Source organism: Chelonia mydas, chromosome 6 (genome assembly GCF_015237465.2).
Source record: "Chelonia mydas isolate rCheMyd1 chromosome 6, rCheMyd1.pri.v2, whole genome shotgun sequence".
Taxonomy (NCBI): Eukaryota; Metazoa; Chordata; order Testudines; family Cheloniidae; genus Chelonia; species Chelonia mydas.
In genome coordinates, this window is record NC_051246.2 from 100,086,329 (window position 1) to 100,100,590 (window position 14,262).

Sequence of the window (14,262 nt, forward strand, 5' to 3'; positions counted from 1 at the left end):
TGCACTGTGATACAAAGGTCAACTGACTCAGATTATACCAGACCAGAAGAGGGAAGCCTGTTCCAGAGCTAAGGGCACCTCAAGGAGAACGCTCTACACACCAGTCCCCTCTTTTAAATCAAGGGGAGTCCAGCTCAAACACATCTCTCAATTGCAATTGTGATAGAGAGGCAGTCTGTCAAGTAGGGAAGTCCCAAGCCATTTAGGGCTTTAGAGGTCACAAACAACAATTTAAAGTCAGTCTGGAAACCAATAGGCAGCCAGTGTAGATCATACAGCACTGGTGTCATGTTCTGCCATTCAGAAGCACCAGTTAATAAGCAGGTTGCCACATTGTGCACCAGCTGAGTTTTTTAAATTTACTTAAGATATAGCACCATGTACAGCACATTGCAGTAATCCAGTCTTCAAGTGACAAAGGTGTGGGTCCTGGTTTAGCATCTCAAAGAAATGGTCACAATCTCTTAGCATGGTGCAGATCATTTTAATAGATTCCAAGGGCAGAAGAAACACTGTGATCATCTAGTCTGAATTCCTATATATCAAAGGCCATAGGATTCCTCCAAACTAATTCCTTTTGAATTAGAGCATATCTTTTAAAAGAATCCACCATATTCCTTGGTACATTGTTGCCATGGATAATTATCCTCAAAGAGCATTTCTGGACACTTTTGCTGTATGATCATCCCAGAGCAGCTGGGGATGCAACAATACACCCAGTCTGTGAACAAGAACCACCCCATGGTGGGCCCAAAACCTTAAGTGGAAAAGTTATTCTCTTAATTTCTTCTGGTTGCCTTTCCCAATTTAACAACATCACCTCAGTCTTATCTGGAATGAACTTCAGCCAGCAAGTTCCCTGCAGAACTCCACATAAAAGTGCCTTAAGGGAAGAGGTACTACCTCCCTATACCACCTTCTGGGAATCTTTAGGCAGGAGAGAACAGAGCCACTCTAGAGCATCTCTGCAGTCCACAGACAAGTCTTCATGTTTAATGAACACAAGAGATGAGAATCTCAGGTTTTAGGTCTCAGCTGAAAGAGGGCATATTACAATGACCTAATTATGATGGGCTACTGAATATTGACTTGAAGGGAAAAGTAGTAGCTACCGAAACACCAAACAACTTCCCACAGATGCTAGATTTCTCTTGGGGATCTCCCATCCAAATATAGATCAGCCCTGATCCTAATAAGATATAATGACCTCACCACCTGGGGTGGTATAGCTGTTTTTTTATACCTTTTTATAAACTTTCTACATTAAATGCATACCACATATTGTGACTTAATCCCCCCAAATTTGGATCTTGCTTAGTTGAATTTTGTCTTGGAATAAGCATGGCTGGAAGATGGACATTTGTTACCCATAGGTCAAATCTTCCTATCATTTTTTGTAAAGTAATAAAACAGAATGGGACTAGACGGGAATATTTTTAGTGATCAAATATCAATACATATGAAGTTTATACAACACTGGGAGTATCTGAATTCATAACCTTTTTCTAAAGAGAACTGATTTCATTTTAATTAAGAATAAGCTCTAGAAATAATAAGTTTTTGTTAAACTATACAGTTTATATACTAATCAGCAGGTTATAGCAGTCTCTTATGCAAATAGGCATTTATGGCAGAAAAGTTCAGGATAACTCATTTTACTACATATACAGACGTGGAAGAATAAAATGTAAAAATAATGTTTTGTATCTATGCATTTTTAAAGAATTTGTTAAGGTACATACAGCTCCAAAAGCTACAGATAGCATGGTCTGCATCCGGGCATCTTCTATTGAACTCAGTAGCCCTTTTTTACTGAGAAGAGCTCTTCCAGCAAGGGTCCAAAACCTCACATGTTTTACTCCCACTGAAACAAACTGGGTATCTGAATCCGGTCTGAATTCTGCTACAAATATACGTTGGTTATGACCAGCTCTGCTGGCAATTTTGGCACCTGGCAAAAAGAAAATGGAGAATTTGAATTTACCACAAAAATATGTCTTCTCCCAACAGAAGAATCCTTTACTCTGGAGCCTGATGAGTTATTCATCCCCACAGGAGTAAAAAAAGTAGCTGAAACCCGAAACTGTTCCTCCTATATAAATCCTCGAATGGATTATCTCCAATGCTTTAAACGCTAGAAAACTATACACATATACAAACTACATACCCAGCATAGGCAAAATTCCAGAATAGAGAAAGGTGGTGTGGGGGAGAAGAATGAAATGAGGAGACAGATCAAGAATGTAAGACTGAAAGACCTGATGTCCAAGACAGCATCTGGTGAAGATGCTGTCTCTACTTGTAGGCTGTAATTTTCAAAGGGGCCTAATGATCAGGGCCCTACTCTTATTGTATTTCAATGGGAATTGGGAGTCTAACTACCTTAGGTCCTCTGAAAATCACAGGTCTAGCATCCGGTCAAAATATGCAGAGATTGCCAGGGGGCTGCTTGGCAGATTTTCTCCAAAGCTGCTCTATTTCTCTCTGTTCAAGATCAGTAGAGTACATTCAACAAAATCAGTCTAAGACTCAAAGATGGTGCCTTTCCAGCCTATACATAGTTTTCAAAATTAGATGTTCTGACCCGTTTGAAGATGGTTGTCTTAGATGCTTTGTTCTTCCCTGCAGAGCAGATGAACAAAGTATCTGACTACCTATCCAGGAAGCATTTGATGGCTCTGTAGCTATCCAGATGGAGCCATATGAACTTTTGAGGATGAGCAAGTTTAGGACAGGGGCATCTTGACTGAAATGGTAAGGAGAAACTTACTAGACAGGCCCTTACTAAACATACTACACAGGCTCTATCTTTGCCCATGTCCATGCTCAACACTGCACCAGTTTCTGTAGGGACCTGACTGGACACTAACCACATATGATGACAGACACATATAGTGCGGGGTCATTTTCATTACATGCACTCATCACTCCTGATGGATTTCTCCTTGGTCAGCAGAGACCACCAGATGGGAAGGTGGCCAGTCAGTGTGTAATGTATCATGTCGGCACCCAGGGTTCAGGGCTCTGGTAGGGTTGCCAGATGTCCGGTTTTAGACCGGAACGCCCGTCAAAAAGGAACCCTGGCAGCTCCAGTCAGCACTGCTGAATGGGCCACTAAAAGTCTGGTTGGCGGTGCAGTGGGTCTAAGGCAGGCTCCCCACCCTGGTTCCGAGCAGCTCCCAGAAGCAGCGGCATGTCTGTCTCTAAGGCACATGTCTGTCTCCTGCCCCTGCCCCAAGTGCTGGCTCCGCTGCTTCCATTGACTGGGAACCGTGGCCAATGGGAGCTGCAGGGGTGGGCACCTGCGGGCATGGGCAGCACACAGAACCCCCTGGCCCCTCCACCGAGGAGCCAGACATGCCGGCTGCTTCCTGGGAGGCACATGGAGCCAGGGCAGGCAGGAAGCCTGCCTTAGCCCTGCTGTGCCATGGACTGGGAGCCACCTGAGGTAAGCACTGCCTGGCTGGAGCCTGCACCCCAATCCATTGCCCCAGCTCAGAACCCCCTCTTGCACCCTAACTCTCTCCCAGAGCCCACACCCTGCACACACTCCCACACCTCAACCCCTGCCCCAGCCCTGAGTCCCCTCCTGTACCCCAAATCCCCCATCCCTGACCCCAATTCAGAGCCCACAGCCCCAACCGGAGCCTGCACACCCTCCTGCACCCCAACCCCCTGCCCCAGCCCTGAGCCCCCTCCTGCATCCTGAACCTATCATTTCTGGCCCTACCCCAGAGCCCATACCCCCAGCTGGAGCCCTCACCCACTCATGCACTCTAACCCCCTGCCCCAGCCCGGTGAAAGTGAGTGAGGGTGGGGGAGAGTGAGTGACAGAGGGAGAGGGGATGGAGTGAGCAGGAGGTGGGCCCTCAGAGAAGGGTTGGGGGCCTCAGGAAGTGGCATGGCAGGGGTGGGGCAAGGGTGTTCGGTTTTGTGCGATTAGAAATTTGGCAACCCTAGGCTCTGGGTGCACCAGAAACTTTGTAGTCATGATCTGGGTAAGGACTTGCCAGTTGGGAAGGGGAGAGAGAGAAGGAGCATGACAGTGCAGAAGAGAGGAGGGGCAACAAAACCCAAGGTCATGTTGCCTAAAACCTTGAACTCAGAGCAGAGATGCTATGAATGACTGTTTACTATAGTTGGGCACGTGATGTAATTCCAGAGATTATACAGAGGGAGCAGTTTAGGCATCACTTTTCTGAGAGTTTCAGCTTCTTCTGTGGTCTTTGTGAGTGAGTCAGTCAAATCTCTAGAGGACTCCTTCTGGGTGTGAAAAGATTTATATTTAGCAGAAAGGAATAGATTCAATACAAAACTGAATGAAACGTAAGATTTACTTTCATTATTATAAATGGAGGTCAAAGGATTTTCTTATCCAGTGTTTACAAGGACGATGCACTGGAAATACATTTGGCAATTATCACAATAGTTAAGCACATTTATCTTATTTTTAACTTGTATAGTATATGCTATGAAATATTTATTACAATCATTTTTATCAGTTGATAACAAAAAATTTTATGTTGCAATTCTGGTGTGTGCTCTTGATTGACTTAGGGGCAATATAAATGTACTGTACAAACACAAATGCTTTCCTACCTTCCTGCCACTTCCAAATGGTAATGGTGTGTTCAGGATCCAGCCCTACAGAGAGGAGAAGTTTGCCAGTGGCACTGAAACTGACTGAACAAACTCCCTTTGAATGGTAGCAACGCAGTACAGATAATGTCTGTTTGTTCATTGCATCCCACACGTGGATAGAAGGAGCTGTAGCTAAATGAATATAAAATCATCAATTATTTGTTATATGCTTACAAACAAAGGCAACATTTTTGCTACTGAAAGCAAATGAGGTTTTTAACACTAGAAAAATAAAATTGTTTCGGTTAAAAAAAAAGGGAGATTTTGGTCTCACCTTATAAACTAACTTTTTGAAACAAAACCACCAGTCTGGACTCTGGGCTTGTTGTTCCAGATTATATTGGTGCAAGTAGCTTCACCCTCTAGTTGGTTGCTGAGCTTCTGAAACCCAACAGAGACCCTCATACCAGCAGTCCTCTCTTGTTTTCAACCCGAGTTAAATTGTCCTTAGCTTGAAACATTAACTCAAAATCTGAGAACTTTGAAACATACCTTATCTAGTAGTATGTAACTTGTTGCAGGTTTAATACCTGGGTGAGGCTTTCATACTGGTGGTTTCTGCAGAAAGTCAGTTTACAAGAAAAGAACAAAATTTCCTTTTCTACAAGGTGCCCACCAGTTTGGAATGCGGGCTATACCTAGCAGTATGCCAGCTGAACCACTGGTAAGCTTACTGAGGTAGAAGAACTAGAGGTGTTTATCTTGGTATGAGTTACTTAGATTGTAAACTCTCTGGGGTAGGGATTGTCTTTCTACAATATGCATGTACGTTATTAATTATGGTGATGATGATTATTGTAGCGCCTAGAAGTCTCATTGTGCTAGGCATCACAGAGACAGTCCCTTCCAAAAGGGAGTCTAACCATGGCTTGCAATCTGTGTATAGAGCCTGGTACAATGAGGCCCCAATCCTGAGTAGGGGTTGGATTTTCAGAGGTGTGTAAGTGACTCAGCAGCACAAACCTACTTGAAAAATCAGTAACAACCTTCGCAGAAGGAAGACAGAAGGACTCTCCTTCAACTCATGAAGAGGCCTGAAAGAGTGGGTCCAGAAGGCTCTTTTCTGCTTTGAAGATTTCCTTCATGCTGTTACATAGCCACTTTGGTTTAACCAAATAGAAACCCTCCCTCTGCTCCTTTTTTTAAACTTTACATAGCACAAAACAGGGAATCAAATTTGTGAAAATCCTGGGAAGATTCATTTGGTGTATAGGCATCCAACTTCCTGAGCTAAGAAAATTACCTTGTCAAACCTCTCCTAGAACAGGTAGACAAGACCTTGGAACATGTTGAAGACTGTTTTCAAGTGGACCAATTTCTGAGAGCACACTAATTCACTCTTCTTAAGGCTAATAATAAACCCCATATGAGTAAGCAGCTGTATTGACTCACAAACTACTTTTGGAGCCTCTAGAGCTGACTGAGCTTTCAGAAGCCTGTTATTGAGATACAGCAGAACGTGCTGGTGCGGGTGGGAGCAATGCAAGGATAAAGTGTCAATTAAAAGTGCTCTTGACCCAGAGCAAAACAAATATTTTTGATGTGATGGTGTGATGTATATGCAGGTGTGTTTTTTTGAAAGTGAGGATGCCTGCAGGTTCAACCCCTGCTATAACTATCTGGGTTGTCTCTATTTTGAATTTCCTGTGTGGCACAAGGGGTTTGGACCTCACTGGGAGTTGGGCATCTGAGTGTTAAAGACAACTTCTGTAAGTTGCTTTCAGTTAAGTCTACAGCTGCTAGGGGATGTGGTTCAGACCTGGGTCTGGGTTTGCAGCAGGCTAGCAGGTCTGGCTCAAACCAGACAGAGCACTGAAGTCCTAAGCTGCCAGGGCAGGAAAGCAGGGGCAGAAGTAGTCTTGGCACATCAGTTGGCAGTTCCCAAGGGGGTTTCTGTGATCCAACCCATCACCCCCCGAACTGCAACCCTCTGCCCCCGCCCTCAGCCCCCCCAAACCTGGAGCACCCTCATCCCTGGCCCCACCCCAGAGCCCTCACGCCCTCCCATACCCCAACCCCCTGCCTCAACCTGCAGCCCTCTCCTGCATTCCAAATTCCTCAGCCCCACCCCCCAGACTGGAGCCCCCTCTGAGCACCAAAGCCCTCATCCCTGGCCCCAGAGCTTGCCCCACAGCCCAGAGCTCTCACTCCCCCACACCCCAACCCCTTCCCCAGCCCTGAGCCCCCCCAAACCCAGAGCCCCCTCCTTCACCCCAAACCCCTCATCCCTGGTTCCACCCCAGAGCCTGCACCCCCAGCCCAGATTCCTCACCCCCCCGTACCGCAATCCTCTACTGCAGCCCAGAGCCCCCTCTCACAGTCTGAATCCCTCGGCCCCACCCCCCAGGCTGGAGCCCCCTCCCAACTCCCTGCCTTATCCTCGGCCCCATCCCAGAGCCAGCAGCCCCAGCCCAGAGCCCTCACCCCCTCCCACACCCCAACTCCCTGCCTCAACCTGAAGCCCCCTCCCCATCCCCCAGTCTGGAGCCCCCTCCTGCACCCCAATCCCCTCATCCCCAGCCCCCCCCAAGCCTGCACCCCCAGCCGGAGCCCTCACCCCCTCCTGCACCCCAAGCCTCTACCCCAGCCTAGTGAAAGTGAGTGACGGTGGGGGACAGCGAGCCACTGAGGCAGGGGGAATGTAGTGAGTGGGGGGTGGGGCCACAGGGAAGGTGCAGGGAAGGGGGCGGGGCCTCAGGAAGTGGAGGGGTTAGGGTGTTCAGTTTTGTGCAATTAGAAAGTTGGTAACCCTATCTTCATCTAGACTCCACAAATGTGAATTTGAGTAAGTCTACCACAATAGGGTTAGCTGGAAGAAAAATGTGGTTCCCTCTGTTTGTGCTCTTCTCAAAATCTCTGCCTTGATCTTGCTCCTCCCTCATGAAGGTCATGGTCTGCCTGCTGAGTATCTGTCCTAGCATTTTGTGGGGTCTCCTCTCTCTCTTTAGTCAGGGTAAAGGTTCCATGGGCAAGCAGGGCAGAAGAGATCTGCATTAGAATGAACTAGACCTGTTCTGCAGTCAAAACAGCATTTCAAGTGCCATTCTGATCCTGATGCCAGCAAACAATTTGGCATGGAGATACTTAAAACATCATAATGAAGAGCAGCAGCAGCTCAGATTCTAGTCTAGTAGCTCCATAAAGAAGAGAGAATATAGTGCAGGACCCAGGCAATGCCATCAGGAATTATATAGGTTTATTAAGACATAGAAGGTCAAACTAAAGCTGTGCTAGGAGGGTGAATGAGGCAGCAGAAGTGCCTAAGTGGGAGTTAGTGGAGACAGTATGCAGCACTAGAGGGGTTCCTCCTGAACTCATGGAAACAGCCATGAGTTACCTCTTACATAGGAGTATTGGTTGGAAAAAGGCTCCCTTTTATGATCTCTCCATCCTTAATGCACCTTCATTTGGAATATTCAAAAAAAATCAACACACTTCAAAATTTCACTGACCATGTGCTCATCATCATGCATAATTTTCATCATATTCTCTATATACACACAAACCCACTTTATGCATCTCTGTGTCTGATGTGTGACAAACAACTACAATGATTGCTCAACAATGAACTCACTCACACATGATGGTGATGGATCCTTAAGATTACAGTTAAGATACAATTTATTACTAAAAACAGCTCAATTGCAATTGTCAAAAAGACCCAAAATGATTCATCACAAAATTAAACTGACATAACACCAATCATTTTGGATCACTGGTAGTAATTGCACGACAATCATACAATAGATATGAAAGGTGGTTATTTTAATTCACTCAGTCACCTAGGCCTCCTCCAGTGGAATATTACTTTAAATGTGTACATTACAAAATTATGTTCAATTGAATTGTCCTAAAACTGTGTAGTTGTCAGCCCCAATAGCTTCTAAAAACTGCATGTTGTACAGATATGCTACAGTAGCAGCATACGTAGAAATAGTTTATCACCGGGCAGCAAGAAGGGAATATGTTTCAACAAAAAATAGTTTTAAGATGTGTTCTTTTGAATGTTTTGATCTTTGGTAAAGGAGATATTCTATTTTTACAATTTACTGAGCTATTGTGGTTTATGTTCAGTGCTGAGGCAGTAAATGATTGATATGTGGGTTTATAAACTTGAAATATATTCTCAGAATTTATTGATCTACGAAGTTGTAGACAGTGACTACTCAATAGTCTAACTATACCTGAAGAGGTTAAAATTTTATTTCCCTTACCTGACATATCTGCTGAGTCTCCTGTAATGGAAAAGCAGCAGAAAAATAATTAGATCAGAAATAAGATATGGGTTCAAGAAAATATATGCTACAAAAAGTGTAATTTCTTACCACACACCCTGAGGTCATCTTCTTGCACTACAGCAGTACTAACACTGCTATTATAGTTAAAGTTGAACAAATATTGATGTCTAAAGTCTAAGTGGGTTCAGTCACATTTGGAATACAAATGGCTAGCATGAATGTATTTTGTCTTCAAACTGTTGTGAGTTATAAAATGTACAAATGTCTCTTGGGTCTACGCTTGAGTCCTTCTCTGCCTAGCTCTAAATTAATAGCATTTTTTACATGTTTCAGGCATGCTAACCAATTAAGTAAACAAATGCCCAGAGGGAAATAATGTTTGAGATGGTATGTTAATAAAGGGCCTGATCCTGACATGTACTGAACCCCCTCTACTCCCATTTACTTCAGTAGAAGGGATAGGTGATCAGCATTACACAGGAACATGCCCAAATTAGAGAAGCAATTAAGCATTCTGCATAACATAACGGATTTAGCATCATCATAAAACATTGCAATGAGATATTCTGATGTCAAAATTATTTCAATGCAAGTCTAGAGAGACTCTGCTACCCTGCCATTACAATTTGAAAACACATTAAAGTAATATTTCTGTAAATCTTTGGAGACTGCATTATGTCAAAACTATGCTGATGCAAGTTATAACACTGTTAAAAATAACAAAAGCAAATAAGTATAGTAAAATAACCTTAATGCCAGCGTAAAGCTTTAAAAATTGTTTTGCTTAGAAAAAATGTTTATTTTATCTTTTTTTTAAACAATTCTCCCCCCCCCCCATTTAATTACTGGGATTATTTGCATGGAAACAATTTTATTTATGTGGAGTCATCTGTTCCTGCTCTTTATTCCTCAATCCAGGTTATAAAACAAGGTAGAAGTCGTTCTATTATTAGCTGCTTTACAGAATGCTTATGGGACAAATAAGCATTAAAAGTGTCCTATGTTTCCTCCTGGGTGAAGAAGCACAGAGGGAAACAAAATAAGCAAAGAACCAGAGCTTTTGGAGTGTCATTGCATTCCTCCCACCCCATTCTGCATTCTTTGAGTAAACCTTTTAAAAAATGTTCAAAATCTAATCGCAATATTTCAATTTTGTCAAAAGATGTTTTATTCAACCTGAAACAAGTTTTATTTTTTTCTTTCAATTCGCCAAAAAATTTTGAAAAATTTTTGTTTTCAGTCCATCATGAATGTTTTTTTCCCCAACTTTTCAAAATTCCCAGTGAACAGAAAACATTGTTATTTCCTTTATTTTCCCAGCTCTTCTTAGCAGTAACTTCAGTACAAACTTTTGTAGAGAAATAAAAATATATTCCTGTTAAGTCAATCTGGTTCCTACATTTTCTAAACTCTCAGACATTCAATATGTGCTATTATTTGCTAAGAAACATTAAAAGATATGCAACATATGTTTGGGTTGTGGAATTGTCAGAGGACTGTACTGTGCTGCAATGTCTAGACACAATAGTGTTGATATAAGAGTACTGTTGTAAGGATTTCTTTTTTTATGTGTGATCTTACATATCAACTTTAATGTCATTTTAATATATATTTGTTTATACTAAAATCTAGATTATCTAGAGCAGGGGTTCCTAAACTTGGTTCATGGCTTGTTCAGAGTAAGCAGTAGCCTGGCCCGCAGCACTTCCCGCAGCTCCCACTGGCCAGGAATGGCGAACCATGGCCACTGGGAGCTGCGAGTGGCCGTACCTGTGGATGCTCAGGTACACAAAGTGTCTCGCGGCCCGCCAGGGGTTTACCCTGAACAAGCCACGAACCGAGCTTGGGAACCCCTGATCTGGAGGGAAACATTCATTACTGCTTTGGCTCTGTTTGGAAGGTTAAAACCATTTATTATGAGCACTGTAGTTGTAGATACTGTAAACCTGTATCATGAGATAATATTACGTAAATTCACAACTATTCTTCCATTTAAGATAAAAATGCAGGCCACTGTTTAATTAAATGTTTTTCATTTGTCTCCCTTTCATCAACAGACTACTGCTGAATTGGTTGGAAAGACTGTTTATGATGATGATGTCCTAGAACAAGTCAGGAGATTAAATGAAAGTACAGACGAATTTAAATGGGGCTCAAAATTTCCAAAATTACTTTCTGATAACTCTCCAAGCAAAATATAGGCTTTGGCTTCCTAAGCCTCTCAATAATTTTTGTTTAATTTTATTAAATTACACACTAGAAAAAAATAAAGAGGACAGGTAACTGAGTAACACTCATACAAACGGAGATAGCATAATCAAATAATCTTTATGTTTTATTCATGAACTCAAATGACCCTAATGTCATGCTTATATGTTAATTTCATTTTAAAAAAATACAAACATACCTACTTGGCCAGTTGCCACAAGGTTGGTAAACTTGGGGTGCTGATTTACAGTGAGGCACAGAATATCATCATTATGTTCCTGGTAAAAAGACTGAGAGCCTAAAATAAAAATACAAAAAATTAATACGTTTGTTAAAACATTTATGCATATATGGCAATGATTAAATTTGAAAAAATGTTCTAATATTTAATAGAGAATGGCCTTATGATGACATAATATTCTACATTCAGAGCTTGGAGTCACGAATCACTAAATTCTAAATCTGGATTTGATATATACTTCTCAATGATATTGGACAAGTCCCTTAACCTCTCTCTCTCAGCTTTCTCATTAGGAGTATTGTGATAATGGATCAAATTTGTCCCTGGTGTAACAGCACAGACTTCATTGTTGTTACATCCACTATTGATATGTACCATTAATACTTATTTCCCTATCCCACAGGGTTGCTGTTTGATCATTAGTTCGTATTTATAATGTATTTTGAAGATGAAAAGCAGTAAATAATTGTAGTATGCTTCACTTTAATAAATACTTTTGAAAACATTCCATGCTTTAGATTAAAATTCTTACCATAAACATAACAAAGCTTTTAAAAATATACACCTGAGTAAATAATGCATTTGTTGAAAACAAACCATCAGTGCACCAAAAGATAAATTGCCATGGAAAATTTACCTTATAAAATTAATACACATGCTATTATATTTTCTGTGTCCTTTGTCAAAATATATTCTTTTAAAAACAGTTCAGTCATCTTAAATGAGCTCCTGTTCAAGGAACTGTGCTCCGCAAATGCTGATATGACAGAAAGTCTCCTGTTCTGACCACAAGCCCTAAATTGTCAATGCCCCAGATGTGCTCCCCAACTTATTGAAGAGGCATCAGTGATTATGGTCATGGTTGGTGGAGGATGAGCAAAGGGAAAACCCTGGTGTACACTGCTCTGAACTGCCCAGCACTGTAAGAAGTCCAAGGCTATCCAGCGATTGACAACTTGGGCAATAGACCAATTTCACCTACACTGGAAGAGGATGAAAGCACAATCTCGCATGCTGAACTCCAAAAGTGCACGCAGACATATGGCCTAGTAACTTCAGGCATACACAGACCAGAATTGAAGGTTGAGATTGGAATGCCAGCCACAGGTGACAAATTGCTTGAAATCATTTGTTCGGCAGAAAGATTCTTGAACTTACAGAGTTTAGTGGGGCTCCAGTTTTCTGAGGTTGATTTTTTGAGTTGGTATTACTGTTGATTTTCCTTTGATCAAATCAGACCCAGATAACTGAAGAGATGTAGAGTGAATAGGACATGAAAGAGGACTTATCCTCTGTCACTCCCTAACCGATTGTCCAGGTATGGGAACACATGAATTCCTCTTTTTTCTGAGATATACTACTACTTCTACTATCATCATGTATTTGGTAAATACCCATGGAGTGGAGGACAGGCAAAAGGGAAGCACAGCATACTGATAATGCTGACCTGCCACTACAAATCTTAGAAACTGTCCGTAACTTGGGAAAATTACCACATGGAAGTTAAGAGTCCTGAAGAATGAGGGTGGCAAACCAGTCATTGTGATTCAAAGCAGGGAGAACAGTCACTAGGGTAACCATGCGGAATTTCATGTATTTGTTGAGGCTGTGGAGGCTGAGGATAGGTCTCATATCTCCCTTGGACTTGGAGATCAGGAAATACCATGAGTAGAATCCCCTTGCCCAGTTCTGAAGAGGAACCTCTTTCATCACACCCAAAACCCGGACAGTCTGCATCTGCTGAAGGAGCAGACACTCATGAGAGGGGTCTATGGAAAGGAATGCATAGGAGGGTGAGAAGAGGAATGGACAGGAACTGAAGGCATAACCCAATCCCACAGTGCTCAGGACCCACTTGTCCATAGTTACTGACTCCCAAGACCTGTAGAAGTAGGATAGCTTATCCCCAAATGTAGGAGAATGGCTTGAAGCCTGCCGACTGTAATGCTGGCTTCGGAGAGCGAGTCAAATTAGCTGCATACCCAAAACTGATGAAAAACAGGCTGACTGGTTAAAATTGGGACTAGAAGATCTCTTATAAGACTTGAGCCCTTTCTTGGAAAAGTCTTGCTGCCTAGCAAGATAATTCAACCTAAAGAACCACTGAAGACAATAATGCTGCTTAAGTTGTTGCCCTGCAAAGCGATGCCTCTTTAATACTGGTGTTAAAATCCCCAGCAAATGCATCATAGCTCATTTTTCAAGGAATGTAACATTTTGTCATTTCCAAAAGCTGACCATAGTGATATTTTTGCCACTAGTCACCTTTTACAATGAACTCTTAAACTCTTCCCTGGAGGATTCTGGCAACTTATCTATAAATTTTGCCATTGTTTCCCACTTTAGAAAGTCATACTTTGATAAAAGTGCCTGGTGACTGGCAATGAGCATTTGTAAGGATGAGGCAGAATAAATTTTCCCAAACAAGTCCAATCTTTTAAAGTCCTTGTCCTTTGGTGTCAACTTATCTCTCCCCCATCTTAACCTCTCAATAGCTGCTCTTACGACAAGAGACTTAGGCGCTGTATGTGAGTAGAAGCACCCAAAAAACCATTCACAAGCATGTGGTATCTTTTATTTGCATGCTTCATTGTGGGTTTAAGGAAGCTGGGTGTTAGGATTTTTGCCGGTTCCAAGATTGCTTCATTTATGGAGACAGTCACTCTCCCTGGAGCTGAGGATTGGAGAATATCCATCAATTTATGGGTGTTCTCTTGAGAAAACTTGGCCTGAATACCCAAGGCTGAACAATTTAAAATCCTCGGGTACAGGGGAGGAAAAATCATAGAATCATAGAATATCAGGGTTGGAAGGGACCTCAGGAGGTCATCTAGTCCAACCCCATGCTCAAAGCAGGACCAATCCCCAATCAAATCATCCCAGCCAAGGCTTTGTCAAGCCTGACCTTAAAAACTTCCAAGGAAGGAGATTCTA

At 42.4% G+C, this 14,262-nt stretch overlaps 1 protein-coding gene across 4 annotated transcripts in view; it reads right to left on the reverse strand.

Annotated features, from left to right (window-relative positions):
* The window catches only part of EML5 (EMAP like 5), a 299,416-nt gene that overhangs the window by 13,507 nt on the left and 271,647 nt on the right, over positions 1–14,262 (reverse strand). For 3 of the 4 annotated variants that reach the window (XM_043547824.1, XM_007055929.4, XM_043547826.1), the window contains 4 exons: positions 11,287–11,385; positions 8,856–8,876; positions 4,600–4,773; positions 1,743–1,951 (listed from right to left, as the gene is read on the reverse strand). In XM_043547824.1, the coding sequence (XP_043403759.1) occupies positions 1,743–1,951; positions 4,600–4,773; positions 8,856–8,876; positions 11,287–11,385 (503 nt within the window). Of the gene's footprint in view, positions 1–1,742; positions 1,952–4,599; positions 4,774–8,855; positions 8,877–11,286; positions 11,386–14,262 lie in introns of those variants that run through there. The other variant, XM_043547825.1, reaches the window with a different exon arrangement.